Genomic DNA, 14635 nt, shown 5'->3' with positions numbered 1-14635 from the left:
CTTGGTTGTTTATATATTCGTAAAGTATTTTATCCTGATATTAAATACTCAAGTCACAAGATGAATGAGATGTGGGAAAAAATATATGTATGAAAACTACACCAATGTATTAAATAAAGTGATGAGAACCTAAAATTTGAAATTTATAGTTGTGTCGCGCTGATAGGTGAGCTGAGTTACGGATCCAATACATAAACCAATATTAATATGGCTATAATAATATTTCTATAGTAAATACATTCACTCCTAAAATGATATTGTTTTGATTTTGAAAGATTAAAAAATTATAATAATAAAGACTATTATAACCTTGAAATAAATTATAATTATAAAAATTTCTTGATTTTCACCTCAAAATAATATCATTTTGGACTCAATGTATATAATGTATCTCCTTTCACTGCAGAAAAAATGAACACTATTAATATATATTGTACATATATAGTATTTCCAAAAAAAAATATTGTACATATATGCACAATTATAATCAATTAGTCATCTTATCGGTAAATTGAATAGTCTATTTAATTAAATCATATAAAACTTTATAGACAAAATATTTCAAAAAATAAAAATTAAAACGAACCCTATTAATATATATATATAAAATAGAGTGTATTCAAGATTTGAAATTGTAACTCTCATTGCATGGTCTCTCTACTTTACCAACAAAGTTGCTTTATTAAAATGTACTCATACATTCTTATAGTTCGAATTTGCAAGATTAAAATTTAAAAAAATAAACCATAAATACATAAAAGGATAGTATTTTTAGGAAATTTTACTAATGCATATATTTTATTGTAAAGTATGTAATTTTTATAAAAAAAAATCATTAAAAATTAATATACTTTAATTTTTGTTTTTGAAAAAAAATTAAAAAAATTAGAAAAGAGAAGTGGTTATAAAATATAAATAAAAAAAATTAAAAAAAAAATATAAAAACTATCATGTAAAGAAATTTTTTAAACCATACACATAATAATTGACATGCCACATGGGTGGTTAACATTGAGGTGCAGGGCTGCATTAAAAAGTAAAAGACAACCTGTAACCAAAAACAAAAACAAAAAGTAAAAGACAAGCTAATAAAGGATAAGGCAAGGAACTATATGAGTTCGAAAAGGCATCACAGGTGGCTAAGATTCTTTACAAGGAACTAAACTAGAAGACACATTCCGAAGAAAGTTTAGGCGGCCTTTTACAAGACAAAAGTAGCATCTTTGTAAACACCGTTCTTATTCAAACCAAACTAGGCGATGTAATGTCTTCTTTCTGTTATAAAAATTCCAGAACTTTGCCTATCGCATAATCAACCATATATTAATTTAATAACCACCCCACTAGGAAACGAGTATCAAAGGCAATAGAAAATTATGTATTAGGATGCACAAGTATTAACTTATAAGATTAAGTAGTCGCTAATTAGCCATTTCCTTTTCGTTCTTGACATTGCCTAGAATCTTAATCAAATTTTGGCGTCTGACGTGATATCAAATGCAACTTGTCGCATCAAATTTATCGTGAGTAAGAATATCTTATATCACCCCAATATATGATATGAAAGAATAAGCATTAATTGGAATGGTTGGTCGTTACACCCTACTATATATATATATATATATATATATAACCATAGCTAGAGTGCAAAATAATTATATAGTTGACAGCTTCCTCCACGTTCACTTGGCAAATGTACTTATAAGCTAGTAGCTGCTAATTCCTCTTATCTGTTAGACCTTGAGAATAGAAAATAATCAGATGATTTTATCATTTTCGGTGGCAGCAAAGCCTTCCATCATTGGGAGAAATAGGAAACAATGTTGTACAATAAGGTCGGAGGTAACCATTGCTCCCAAACAAAGAACAGAGAGCATGTTTCCACAGTTGTCAAAACAAGGAGTTCCACTTGCCGATTTACGTGTGCAAGAGGTTGTTCAGAGGCAGTTTCACAGAGCTCATTACCCTACTAGTAGTACTAGTATGCCACAGTTCGACCCCAATTTTCTCAACGATGCCAATGAAATGTGCAGAAAGATCTGTGCCGAATATGCCAAGACCTTCTATCTAGGTACAATTACAAATCTACTTTTCTTCTTTTTTTCCCCTTATTATCTGTTTAACTTAATTAGATATCCCCAAAATGCAGTTAAGATGATCAACTTTCAACATGCTTTAAACAGGAACTTTGCTTATGACGGAAGAAAGACAGAAAGCTATATGGGCAATTTATGGTAAGAAATTACATAAGAAGATAAGAGACAAAACCACAAGTGGAAATCTGAATTAAAAGGCTTCTTCTATATATGCAGTTTGGTGCAGGAGGACGGATGAATTGGTTGATGGCCCTAACGCTGTGTACATGAACTCTGGTGTTCTTGATAGATGGGAAGATAGATTGCATGACATTTTCAATGGACGCCCCTATGATATGCTTGATGCTGCTCTTACTGATACAGTCTCCAAGTTTCCCTTGGATATTAAGGTCATTATTAAAACTATTTAACTATATTTTGTCAGAATCACATATATATATATATACATACATACATATATATATATATAAGGGCAGGTTAATTTTACAAACTTTTTTGTTTACAAACTCTTACAAACTACACTACGTACGACCGGTCTTACATTAATCATACAGTGTACGACCGGTCCTACGTTAGTGTAATTGCAAAAAAAGTTTGTAAACGGATCATATCTCATATATATATATATATATATATATATATATATATATATATCACACTAAACTAAGTATGTGATTTGTCAGTAATATATAATACTATAAGTTAAGGAGAAGTGATCTCTTTGATTACATACAGCCTTTCAGGGACATGATAGAAGGAATGAGAATGGATACAAGGAAAACCCGATACAGAAATTTCCAAGAGTTATATCTTTACTGCTACTATGTGGCGGGAACTGTTGGGTTAATGAGTGTTCCAATAATGGGTATCGCCCCTGAGTCACACATCCCTGCTCAAAGTGTATATAATGCAGCACTGTATCTGGGTATTGGAAATCAACTCACAAACATTCTTAGAGATGTGGGGGAGGAGTAAGTTATTAAATTTCTAATTCATTTACTTCAATTAATTAATTGCTCCTCATCTGCTGAATCTGATTATATACATCAACTTATATTCTAGTGCATTAAGAGGCAGAGTGTACATTCCTCAAGATGAACTTGCCCAGTTTGGTTTATGCGACGAGGATGTTTTCTCAAGAAAGGTCAGTGATAGATGGAGGGAGTTTATGAAACAGCAGATTACAAGGGCAAGATTCTACTTCAACTTGGCAGAAGAAGGAGTTTCTCAGCTTGAAAAGGCAAGCCGTTGGCCGGTACGTACATTTTCGAATTCACATAAGCCACGAGAACTATGAACATTAAACAAATTGCGAAGGTTAAGATTGGTATGGTAGGCATATGTCGCATGTCATTTGCAGAGGTTAATAGTTTGCTTTGTGTGTGATTTGCAGGTTTGGTCCTCGTTAATATTGTATCGTAAGATCTTGGATGCAATTGAGGACAACGATTACGACAATTTGACAAAACGAGCCTATGTAGGTCGAACTAAGAAATTTCTGACGTTGCCTCTGGCTTACACTAAATCTCTCTCAAATCCCAAAATTAATAAGGCTTATCTAGCAAGTTAATTAGTAGCCCAAAACATAGTTTTTATCGCAAATGAGAGGAATTAGCTCACAGACCTAAAGAAATAGTACTTGGTTTCCTTGTACAGATGATAAGCCTCTTCCAAAGAATCTGTTAATTATAGAGAAGGCTTCTGCATGCTAATACCATGCCCCTCCCTGGTTCCTTTGGAGTGTAGTTTTCCTTTTTGGGCTTCGGCCCGTTCATGTATATAAAAAAAAGAGAGGAAATAACAAAGGTATAAGAGTTTGGAGATAGGAGTATCATATAATCATTTGAAGAAAAGGGGCAGTGCTATTTGTCACAATACTAACCTGCATGACATTCACGTACCAAGGACCAATAAAACGCAAGTAAATCGCGTTGTAGTTTTTCATTCGTGTGACTTTTAATATCAAGCATTATTCATGAAGAAATATGCAAGTACAGGTTAGTAAGATGACTCATATTTATGAAATTTGGTAAAGGAAAGTAAGACCAAGGCCTAATCGTGCCAATTTATTCCTAGCTTGTGCTGTAATTGATGCAAGTATACGGTCAAATCCAGAAGCCATCATCCTTTACTACATAGACAAGTCATAAATTCACTAATCTTAAATTTCAGCATGAGCATAGTGATAGATTTTCTGTGATTCATTATCTTGACAAGAGCTAGAACACTTCGAAAGGTATTTATTGACGTATCAAACTTCAAAGTGTTACGAACATAACAAAAAAATGGACCAAAAATGCACCAGAACTCCACTGGGAGAAAGAATTTACATTAAGGAAAAAATAAATGGAAATAAACTCGATGATTCACTTTTAACTTTTATAGTATTTTCTTAATAATACTAATTCAATAAAATTTTAAAAAAAATGGAGTTTCAAATAGTTCATTATTATTCCCAATTCAGCCGCAAACCATTATGTCGCTTCAATCTTCACAATAAAAGTCATTAATTAACAATTAACAAATTAAGACAAAGGGATCAGTGATTACACATGTCAATTGATTAAAAAAATAGTGTTAAAACATTACCATTTTCACATTTAAGCAAAAGCAAGACAAACTGCCCATTAGAAAATGTTCTCACCAAACGACGGGGAAAAAATTTATAAAGCGCCCATTAGAGGGTATTTTAAGGCATCTCGTCCATCTACAGAAACCCATACCTTGATCAATAATGCTTCTAAATTGAAAAGAAGGGAGGGGGGAGGCCTAAAGAACTAAAAGAATATAGAAAAGGGGAAAACTGGAAACACATTGAAAATGATACATCTCATGCTGGAATGGTACATATGACCACCATAATAGCATCGCCTGCTCCTCTGCTTCTCTTGGAAAGGTACAAATATAGTTCAAGTAAATAACACATTCAAGAAGCCTAACATCGAAAACGCAAGGATCAATTAGAAGCATGGCTCTGATTTTGACAAGTAGATGAGCTTGAAGGGCAGTAGTTGGTGACAGCAACAGAGCAACTCAACCAACATTGTATCATAGGAAGTAATCAGGTGTTCTCCTGGTTACATCTGGTTCTCCCCTCCTGGGAGCTGGCTCAAACTGCATTGAAAATAATACTTAAGCGAGACAGAAAACATTTTTAAGCAGCCAAAATAATATATTTAAGTTCTTGGGAAGTAATCATGAACAAATATAGAGCAAATGATAAGAGTTTGCATTGGGACTCAGGAGCATGTTATTTTGAGAGGGGCATGAGGGAGATACAGCTCTGTACCAGGCCTACTAAATTGTTTTAAGATCAAAACGTACACTATGGAGTGGAGAACAATGAAAATCTAACAAAAATTAAAGCATAATAATAACTCCAATCAGAAACAAGAGCAAAATCTCCAAAATTCCTTTCCAGTGTAGAAGTATACTAACCAATGCCGTCAATGGGAAGTAATCAAACAAATCAGTAAAGATCTTCCAAACATTAGCGTTACCATACCTGTAAATTTGATAAGAAAAATATTAACAATATATACAGGTTTGGAAAACTTCAAATAGAAAACTGTTAAAAGAAAACAAAAAATATTGAAGGAAAAAAAAGCAAATATCAAATAGTGACAAAGACAGACAAGATAATCAAATAGTTCACCAATGAAAAAGAATTGCACTTGTCTTAAGTATTCAATTCTGATGCAGAGTACAAAGTGTTTTACACTACAAGTGAGAACCATATAGTGCCGCCAGATGAAAAATTGCTATATACTTTCATTGCAAGTTAAAAACCTTAGTGGCTACAATTATGTAGCACTTTCATGTTTTCCGAAAGAGTAAAAGGTTTTACACTGATAGTGCATCAAATTTAAACTCTGTCAAATATGCCTCTATAAAAATAAAAGAACTAACCAAAGGTTTCTTTTTGCATCACTAAAATTAAAAAACATTGGAGTAAATCCAAAATGTGCAACACAATGCAAAGAATAGACATAAAGATACAGATACCAAGAGAATACTGGAAAAAATAAAAGAATAAAGGACAAGCAATAAAAAGTATTGCAAAAATGTCGAACTGAAGACAATGAACATCATATATCAAAGTTATCTGAAACTAATACATCCAAGATATTATTCATTTAGGTACTTACTTCCGTAGGCACTCATCATAAAACCCATAAACTTGGGTAATCTGCAGAAAAAAAAAAAAAAAGGTAAGATCAACCATTGCCATTAAAAGCTAACACAATATGAAAAAACAAAACAGATCCGATAGCTGTAAAGATACAAGTACGATAGTTTATAACCAGTGGATTAAAAGTAACAATAATCTGACACAACAATTAATTTATCAACAGTATCATCTTTAAGACAAACACTATTTTGATCCTCCAATAGAGTTGGTTTCAATTGAGCCTTGATAGATTTCTTCTATCAGTTTACTACCTGAATTTTCATATTTCCTCCAATTGAGTCCTTCAGCATACTGTTTGATTCATCTGGATATGTGTGGAAGGCATCAATTGGAGGCAAAGGAACTTTCAGGCAGAAAATTGATAAGAAAAAAAAATTCGAAGACTCTATTGATGCTCAAATTGTCTGTGGAGGATCAAAGTGGGGTTTTAATCTTATCTTTAGTTCACAGTCAGAAAGGTCAAACAACCAAACACAAAAGAACAAACCTGACGGCTTTCATGATTTCCTCTTAGAATAGTAATACGCAGAGGATAACGCACTTTAAGGGCAACCAAAAGCTGCATAATGACTTAATCAGTGACAAAAGTGTTACTATATAAATAAACGTATTACAATATATTTTATTATATATGCATCACAAATTTCAAAAAAAAAAAACTATTATCAACTTGTACAAAATATTCATTTGATTTCTGCATGTTATTGTTGATTACCATGAAGGAACAGTTGACTCTTATATTTTGCGGGTAACTTGGAAAGAAATTATTTTGTTCATTGATTATATCAACTTTCCAATATTGAACTCAATGGCTAGTATTTGGAAGGATTACAGTGTCTTGAAAATTTATAAGGGGAAAAGATGAAGGCCCTTCTACTGTGAAATGAAAAGATAAGTCAAAGTAATTTTACCACACCTCAAGGGAGGTGAATGTGATTTCCTGATTTTCCAAGCATTATTTAGTTGATACATACCTTCCCTCCAATGCGAAAAAGCTCTGCAAGATCATAAAATTGTCCGTGAATATCACCACAAATTGTAACAGGACTTTTCACGGGCTGCAATTATTGGGAAAATCAAATAACCATTTTAGCTTTTTCAGCCATTCAAAATCATCAGAAGCTAAATCCCTACAAGACACGAGAATGCAATTATAAAACAAAAGTCAAAACCATCATAAAAATAGAATGCCCAGCACAGCCCACTAGCCAGCAAGCTATTTATAGTTCCCTAACTGAAGGTGCTCACAGATTAATGAAAAAATGTGCATAATTCAGACAATGCAGCTGAGAGCCCAAACCAATGCAGAATAAAAACTAAGAAAAACAAAAAAAAGAATAAAGATCAGAGAAAGTAAACACACCTGGACATTGCTCTCTTCCATCAAAATCTCCTTTTCCTTGTCACACAAGACCCTTACCTGGATAAGTGCAAATGCGAAATCAGTGTTAAATTATTGAAGGAAAGAGAACCATCCCTATTCATCAGAGGAAAATAATGGATTAGATCTAGTTTAGTGCAAAACGTGATGGCTGATAATAAGGTATGGAGAACGAAGAGTAACAGACAGTACCTCTGGCTCGGACAAGGGCTTGCATTGCATAAGCTGAGAAATCTGCTCATGCAGGTTCCCATGTGAATTCCAATCCATTCTCACCTCAATTTATGCAAAACCCAACCCTAGAGAGTGGGTTCGATTTGCGAAGGCAAACTAGAGAGAGAAACCGAAGCCTTGTAAGCTTCGCTTCGCTTGGCTTGGCTCTTTTCCTTCTAAAACCGCTACTCAGTTAATATGAGAATAAATTATTTAACTTTAGTTTTTTACATTATCTTATTACATAAGAAAATAAATTAACACAAAGTATTAATTAAATTGAGTTTAACAAGTTTTGACTGTCCTACTTAGTTAATATCATTATATTTATCTCTTAACTTTGTCACATGAAAAATTCAAATGATTTATTTCTATTATATGTTTTTGTTAATGTAAAGGGTTTAATGTTTTTTCTATAATATAGATATAGAGTTATGTACTTGGCATATACCAGTATAAGAGAGAGATATTGATTCATTCAATGTGTATCAGAAATAATTTTATCTCTCTCTTGCAGGAAAAATATTAAACTTTATTTTAAAATTAGATAATTTTGTCATCCTTAAATTTCATTTTAAAACAAAAATCCTTTGATTTTTGAAATTTTGAATCGCTGGATAATGTAAAACATGTCGCTCGATCTATTTTACTATTACAGACATTTCAAAGTATATGATTTGATATTCCTTCCTAATTGAAGATAGAGGTCGTATAATTTTTATTTAGGCACAATGGTTAAAATAAACTAAGCTTTTCTTAAATAAGTCTCTAGTTATATTTTTGAAACTTTAACATAAGTTTAAGCTGTTACTTATTAAATATTTTTCAGGGTTGACTTAACTTAGTTGTGAAAACATAAAATATAGTCTTACTTGAAAGTCTACAGAGAAATAGGTTAAAAAATGTAATATTTTTAAAATTTTAAATTATTATAAATTTACTAAAATTAATAAATCATATATATTATGTATATTGTAATATTCTAAAATAATAATTGTATAAGAATGATAAAGTAATAAATAAATATATATATATAATAATAAAATAATAATAATGATAAAATAACATATATATATATATATATATATATTAAAGTATTGAATAATTAAAATAATATAATAGTAATAATAAATAAAAAAAAATAATATATATATATATATATATATATATATTTGTATGTAAAGCGGCGCTGTTAAAGTCTACGTAATATATATATATATATATATATATATATATATATATATATATATATATATATATATATATATATATATGTATGTATGTATCTAACTATATGTCTATATATGTAAGTAGAAAAAAAAAATTGAAGCTTATCAAAAGAATGGATCATTCTAGATATACAGGCAACGTGTAATAAAGAGATCAGGTTGTTAAGATTTTTGTTAGATGCAATTATTACATTATTAAAGATAAGTTAGATTTAAATGAAACTTTAGTTAGTTTAGTTACAAACCAATTAGATGCAATCATTAAACTAGTCAAAATAGTCAAATACAATGGCCTGTATATAAACTTAGTGTTAATAGGCTAGAAACCAGGAATAAACAACTCATTCTCTCATTTATTTTTAAAGTTAATTTTTAGATATTTAGAAATCTATGTTGGTTTTGTTTTTATCTATGTTACGTTTAAAGTTGGTATTTTAAAATTATTTCTTTAAAAGTTGTGAATATGTCGTTACTCTGTCAAAATTATTTTATGAATTCTTTATACTCCTTTACTTTATTTTCTATATTTGACTTTGTGAATTTGAAGAATTTACTTATATTATATATGAGAATGATCTTAAATCATTAGTCAGAAAGACATGTGATATTTTATGAATTGAATCAACACCCGAAAGAGAGGGATTCCAGAGACTGTGCTGGTATGAGACGGTACAGTTGGGAATAGCTTATAAGAATTAACTGATACTACCTATACTAACAAGATGCATATACTTTTCGGTAGCCCGGAACGGAAGAACTCCATAGTTAAGCGTGCTTGACTTGGGGCAATTCTGGGATGGGTGACCTCTTGGAAAGTTTTCCCGAGAAGTGTGCGAGTGAGGACAAAGCACGCTGAAAAGTCTCGTGTTAGTAAGTGGGAACAGTCGTTGATCCTTGCAAGCTGCCAGATGTTACAAGTGCTATCAGAGTCGAGCCTCTCATCCAGTACGGTGTGGTTCGAGGAAGAACCAGGCGGAAGCTGGTGGGCATGTAACATCTCGGGCGCTGACGAAGGCTGGGAGTGATCGCCGGTGCAAAGAGGCACAGACAAGGAGCGGCTCCTGGCAGGCTTCCAGCGAGGGGTTACATGCATGAATGAATCGAATCGACACCCGAAAGAGAGGGATTCCAAAGGCTGTGCAGGTATAAGGCTGCAAAGTGTGGGATAGCTTATAAGAATTAATTGGTACTACCTATGCTAACAAGATTCATCTGCTTTTCGGTAGCCCGGAACGGAAGAACTCCATAGTTAAGCATGCTTGACTTGGAGCAATTATGAGATGGGTGACCTCTTGGGAAGTTTTCCCGGGAAGTGTGTGCGAGAGAAGAAAAAGCACACTGAAAAGTCATGTGTTAGTATGTGGGGATAGTCATTGATTCTTGAAGCGGCCGGGCGTTACAAGTGGTATCAGAGCAGGGCCTCTCATCCAGTACGGTGTGGTTCGAGGACGAACCAGGCGGAAGCTGGTGGGCATGTAACATCCCGAGCGCTGACGAGGGCGGGGAGTGATTGCCGGTGCAAAGAGGCACGGACAAGGAGCGGCTCCCTACAGGCTTCCAGCGGGGGGTTACATGCATGAATGAATCGAATCGACACCCGAAAGAGAGGGATTCCAAAGGCTGTGCAGGTGTAAGGCTGCACAATTTGGGATAGCTTATAAGAATTAATTGGTACTGCCTATGCTAACAAGATGCATCTGCTTTTCGGTAGCCCGAAACGGAAGAACTCCATAGTTAAGCATGCTTGACTTGGAGCAATTATGGGATGGGTGACCTCCTGGGAAGGTTTCCCGGAAAGTGTGTGCGAGTGAGGAAAAAGCACACTGAAAAGTCTCGTGTTAGTATGTGGGGATAGTCATTGATTCTTGAAGCGGTCGGACGTTACAAGAAAAATTATAGTCTGTCAGACAACCGAGTGATCCACCCAACCAGATAACACTAGCTGGGAACGATCCTCTACAGCCGAAGATGATTCCCCCTGAAGTGGGAATCACACAGCCATTAATCAAGCTCAGATCACACGGTCCTGAGTCATCCACCAGACTTACGTTCCTGTCTCCTTAGAACTCAAGGATACAGAGGTACGAGCCTATAGAACAGATCCTGTTCAAGTAAGGTCGTTGTAACATCTATACATTTATGGTATCAGAGCATAAATCTAAGGATACAGAGGTACGAGCCTATAGAACAGATCCTGTTCAAGTAAGGTCGTTGTAACATCTATACATTTATGGTATCAGAGCAAAAGATTTATGAAAAATTTAGAAAAGTCTAGAAAAAAATTATGATATTTTGTTATGTATTACCTTTAAGTTTGTCTGTATTTGTGAATTGTCATTTTATCTTGATGTACTTATGTTATTATTAAAGTTTGAGTCTGATCAACTCACTCTTTTGTTTTAACGTGTGCAGTGATAAAATGAATTTCAAAAATCAGATGAAAGTGGGACGTAGATCCTTGGAACAGGTAGCAGCTAAAGTAGATGATTTTAAGATAGAAATAGCTTCAGTTAAGCAAATGATACAAGAGATGTGGTGCGAGATCATGCAAGAATTTAAAACTATAAAGCAGGGTATGTCTTCATCCTCTTCCTCCCGACCATCCTTTCGCACTCAATATATGGGTAGTGGAGGATCTGTGCAAGATACTAGAGAGTTGGATGAGCTGTTTCAGGATAATATGTCTGTTGAAAATTATTTAGCCAAATTCTTTGAAATAACAAGGAGTGTCATTAGCAAAGGAGCATTATCTGACCCTGAGAGCTTAGCAATTAAATTTAGAAATGGTTTGGATAGCATGATTGCTGAGCAAATTTCAGATGATTATCTATCTAACTTCAAGGCGTTGGTGGCAAGGTGTTTTGAAGTAGAACACGAATTACTGATGTAGAAAAATTCCAAGGAATTCAATTCTAAGATGAATGTTATTACTAGAGAAATTAAGAAAGGAGAATCCAGTGCTGTTAGGTGTGACCTTTGTGGTAAATTTCATGATGGTGTCTGTTGGTATCTGCAGCATAGATGTTACGAGTGTGGCGAATTAGGCCATTATTATTGAGACCGTAAAAGTCGGAGGGCACCTAGTTTTAATATGCCTCCTATAGCAGAAATTCCTGACAAGGGACATGTTTACAAGTGGTATCAGATGAAAATAAAGTAACATTAGGCCATTGTATTTGACTATTTATGATCTTAAATTTCATTAGGCCATTGTATTTGACTATTTTGACTAGTTTTAATGATTGCATCTAATTGGTTTGTAACTAAACTAACTAAAGTTTCGTTTAAATCTAACTAATCTTTAATAATGTAATCATTGCATCTAACAAAAATCTTAACAACCTGATCTCGTTATTACACGTTGCCTATATATCTAGAATGATCCATTGTTTTGATAAGCTTCAAATCTCTTTTTTTTTCTACTTATATATATAGACATATAGTTATATACATATATATGTTACGTAGACTTTAACAGCGCCGTTTTACATACAAATATATATATATATATATATATATATATATATATATATATTATTTTATATTATTTATTATTACTATTATATTATTTTAATTATTCAATACTTTAATATATATGTATATATATATATATGTATATATATGTTATTTTATCATTATTATTATTTTATTTTATACATATATATTTATTTATTTATTACTTTATCATTTTTATACAATTATTATTTTAGAATATTACATTTCTCCTCTCCTAAATAAAATTTTGTCCCAAAATTTTGGCATACCTGCTAAAAAAAAATCTGGATAATTTTGTCGTAATTCTTCCTCTCTTTCCCATGTCGCTTCGTGTGGTGAAAATCCTTACCAACGTACTTTGATTAATGGAACCATCTTATTCCTCAATTGCTTCAAATTTTTATCAAGGATTTGATCTGGTCTGGTCTTAATAGTCAGATTCTCTTTAACTTGTACTGAGTCTATATCAAGAATGTGAGAGGGATCTGGGACATACTTTCTAAGCTGAGAAACATGAAAAACACTATGGAGATTGAAAAGATGAGGTGGAAGAGCAAGTTGGTAAGCAACTGGCCCTATTTTTTGGAGTATTTGAAATGGACCAATATACCTAGGACTCAATTTCCTAACTTTGAGGGTTCTGTCTTCCTGTGGTAGGAGAAAGTTTAAGAAAGACATGTTCTCCTTTTTCAAAAGACAAAAGTTTTCGCCTGTTATCAGCATGATTTTTCTGTCTGCTTTGTGCTTTTTCAAGGTTTTCTTTTATCATCTGAATTTGTCTCGAGGTTTCTTGGACTAATTCCGGTCCCAATAACTGTTTCCCCCTTTTCATACCAACACACTAAAGATCTACACTTTCTTCCATAAAGTGTTTCATATGGAGCCATTCCAATACTAGAGTGGTAACTATTATCATAAGCAAACTCTATTAATGGCTGGTATCTACCCCAGCTACCTCCTTGTTCAAGGATGCAAGCTCTCAGCATATCCTCTAAATTTTGAATGGTTCTCTCAGTTTGACCATCAGTTTGAGGATGATATGTTGTACTAAGTCTCAACTTAGTTCCAAAGGCTTGCTGTAAACACCCTCAAAATCTAAAAGTAAATCTAGGGTCTCTATCTGACACAATACTCAGAGGTACTCCATGAAATTTGACAATTTCTTTTACATATAGTTGGGCTAACCTCTCAATAGAATATTGAGCCTTAATTAGTAGAAAATGAGCAGATTTGGTTAATCGATCAATGATTACCCAAATTGCATTATACCCATCTTGGGTTCTTGGTAAACCCATCACAAAATCAGTAGCTACACTTTCCCACTTCCACTCTGGTATGTCTAATGATTGAAGCAATCCTGAAGGCTTTTGATGTTCAATTTTAACTTTTTGACAAACTAGACATTTTGAAACATATTCAGCAATATTCTTTTTCATTCCTGGCCACTAAAATATCTTTTTCAAATCTTGATACATTTTGGTGGAACCAGGGTGAACTGTGAACTTACTGCTATGTGCCTCATTCAAAACTTCTTACATCAATTCTTCTTGCTTAGGTACAACAATCCTTCTTTGAAATTTCACTAAACCATATTCCCCTTTAGTAAATCCTTCCTGTTTCAAAGAATTTTCTAAACCAGAATCTTCCTGCTGAGCTTTTCTAATTTTATCTATCAGCTCATTATCTATTTTTATTTCACTAATACCTAAACTTCGAGGCAATACAGTCACAGACAATTTCATATCTCTAAATTTTTCCAACAACTCCATTTCTTTGACCATTAAATGTGACATGTGAAGACATTTTCTACTTAAAGCATCAGCTACCACATTAGCTTTTTCTGGGTAGTATTTAAGTTCAAAATCATAGTCTTTCAAAAATTCCATCCACCTCATTTGCCTCAAATTCAATTCTTTTTTGTCAAATAAATATTTAAGACTCTTATGATCACTAAAAACCTCAAACTTGACTCTATACAAATAATGTCTCCAAATCTTAAGAGCAAAGACTACTGCAGCAAATTCTAAAT

General features: G+C 33.0%; 2 protein-coding genes and 1 non-coding gene across 3 annotated transcripts; 1 reads left to right on the top strand and 2 right to left on the bottom strand.

Moving 5' to 3' along the window:
* The first annotated feature begins 1761 nt into the window (after positions 1 to 1761).
* Positions 1762 to 3666, top strand: LOC133304553 (phytoene synthase 2, chloroplastic-like). The gene is made up of 6 exons (XM_061504599.1): positions 1762 to 2071; positions 2184 to 2234; positions 2313 to 2485; positions 2832 to 3067; positions 3159 to 3351; positions 3490 to 3666. The coding sequence occupies exons 1-6, from the start codon at positions 1762 to 1764 to the stop codon at positions 3664 to 3666; spliced, it is 1140 nt and encodes a 379-aa protein (XP_061360583.1).
* A 1075-nt stretch (positions 3667 to 4741) lies between these two features.
* Positions 4742 to 8048, bottom strand: LOC133304571 (serine/threonine-protein phosphatase PP2A catalytic subunit-like). Its single transcript, XM_061504625.1, has 7 exons — positions 7862 to 8048; positions 7652 to 7708; positions 7263 to 7346; positions 6776 to 6847; positions 6245 to 6285; positions 5535 to 5601; positions 4742 to 5210 (listed from the first exon to the last, which is right to left on the bottom strand). The coding sequence occupies exons 1-7, from the start codon at positions 7937 to 7939 to the stop codon at positions 5145 to 5147; spliced, it is 465 nt and encodes a 154-aa protein (XP_061360609.1). The 5' UTR covers positions 7940 to 8048; the 3' UTR covers positions 4742 to 5144.
* Positions 8049 to 11008: 2960 nt separating this feature from the next.
* LOC133304582 (small nucleolar RNA U3) lies at positions 11009 to 11232 on the bottom strand. Its single transcript, XR_009750616.1, has one exon. It is a non-coding gene; the product is annotated as a small nucleolar RNA U3 (small nucleolar RNA).
* Positions 11233 to 14635: the final 3403 nt, after the last annotated feature.

The sequence above is a fragment of the Gastrolobium bilobum genome, unplaced genomic scaffold (genome assembly GCF_033153095.1).
Source record: "Gastrolobium bilobum isolate Gb01-03AN ecotype WA unplaced genomic scaffold, APGP_CSIRO_Gbil_v1 utg5129, whole genome shotgun sequence".
Classification (NCBI taxonomy): Eukaryota; Viridiplantae; Streptophyta; class Magnoliopsida; order Fabales; family Fabaceae; genus Gastrolobium; species Gastrolobium bilobum.
Note: the sequence above shows the minus strand (reverse complement) of the source record. Positions and strands in the feature narration are given on the sequence as shown.

Coding starts and splice junctions, on each gene's coding strand:
- LOC133304553 (XM_061504599.1), top strand. CDS start 1,762: ATGATTTTATCATTTTCGGTGGCAGCAAAGCCTTCCATCATTGGGAGA. Junction 2,235..2,312: donor AGCTATATGGGCAATTTATG/GTAAGAAATTAC, acceptor CTATATATGCAG/TTTGGTGCAGGAGGACGGAT. Junction 3,068..3,158: donor CTTAGAGATGTGGGGGAGGA/GTAAGTTATTAA, acceptor CTTATATTCTAG/TGCATTAAGAGGCAGAGTGT.
- LOC133304571 (XM_061504625.1), bottom strand. CDS start 7,939: ATGGATTGGAATTCACATGGGAACCTGCATGAGCAGATTTCTCAGCTT. Junction 7,709..7,861: donor AGCCCTTGTCCGAGCCAGAG/GTACTGTCTGTT, acceptor GCACTTATCCAG/GTAAGGGTCTTGTGTGACAA. Junction 6,848..7,262: donor TTTTTCGCATTGGAGGGAAG/GTATGTATCAAC, acceptor GTCATTATGCAG/CTTTTGGTTGCCCTTAAAGT.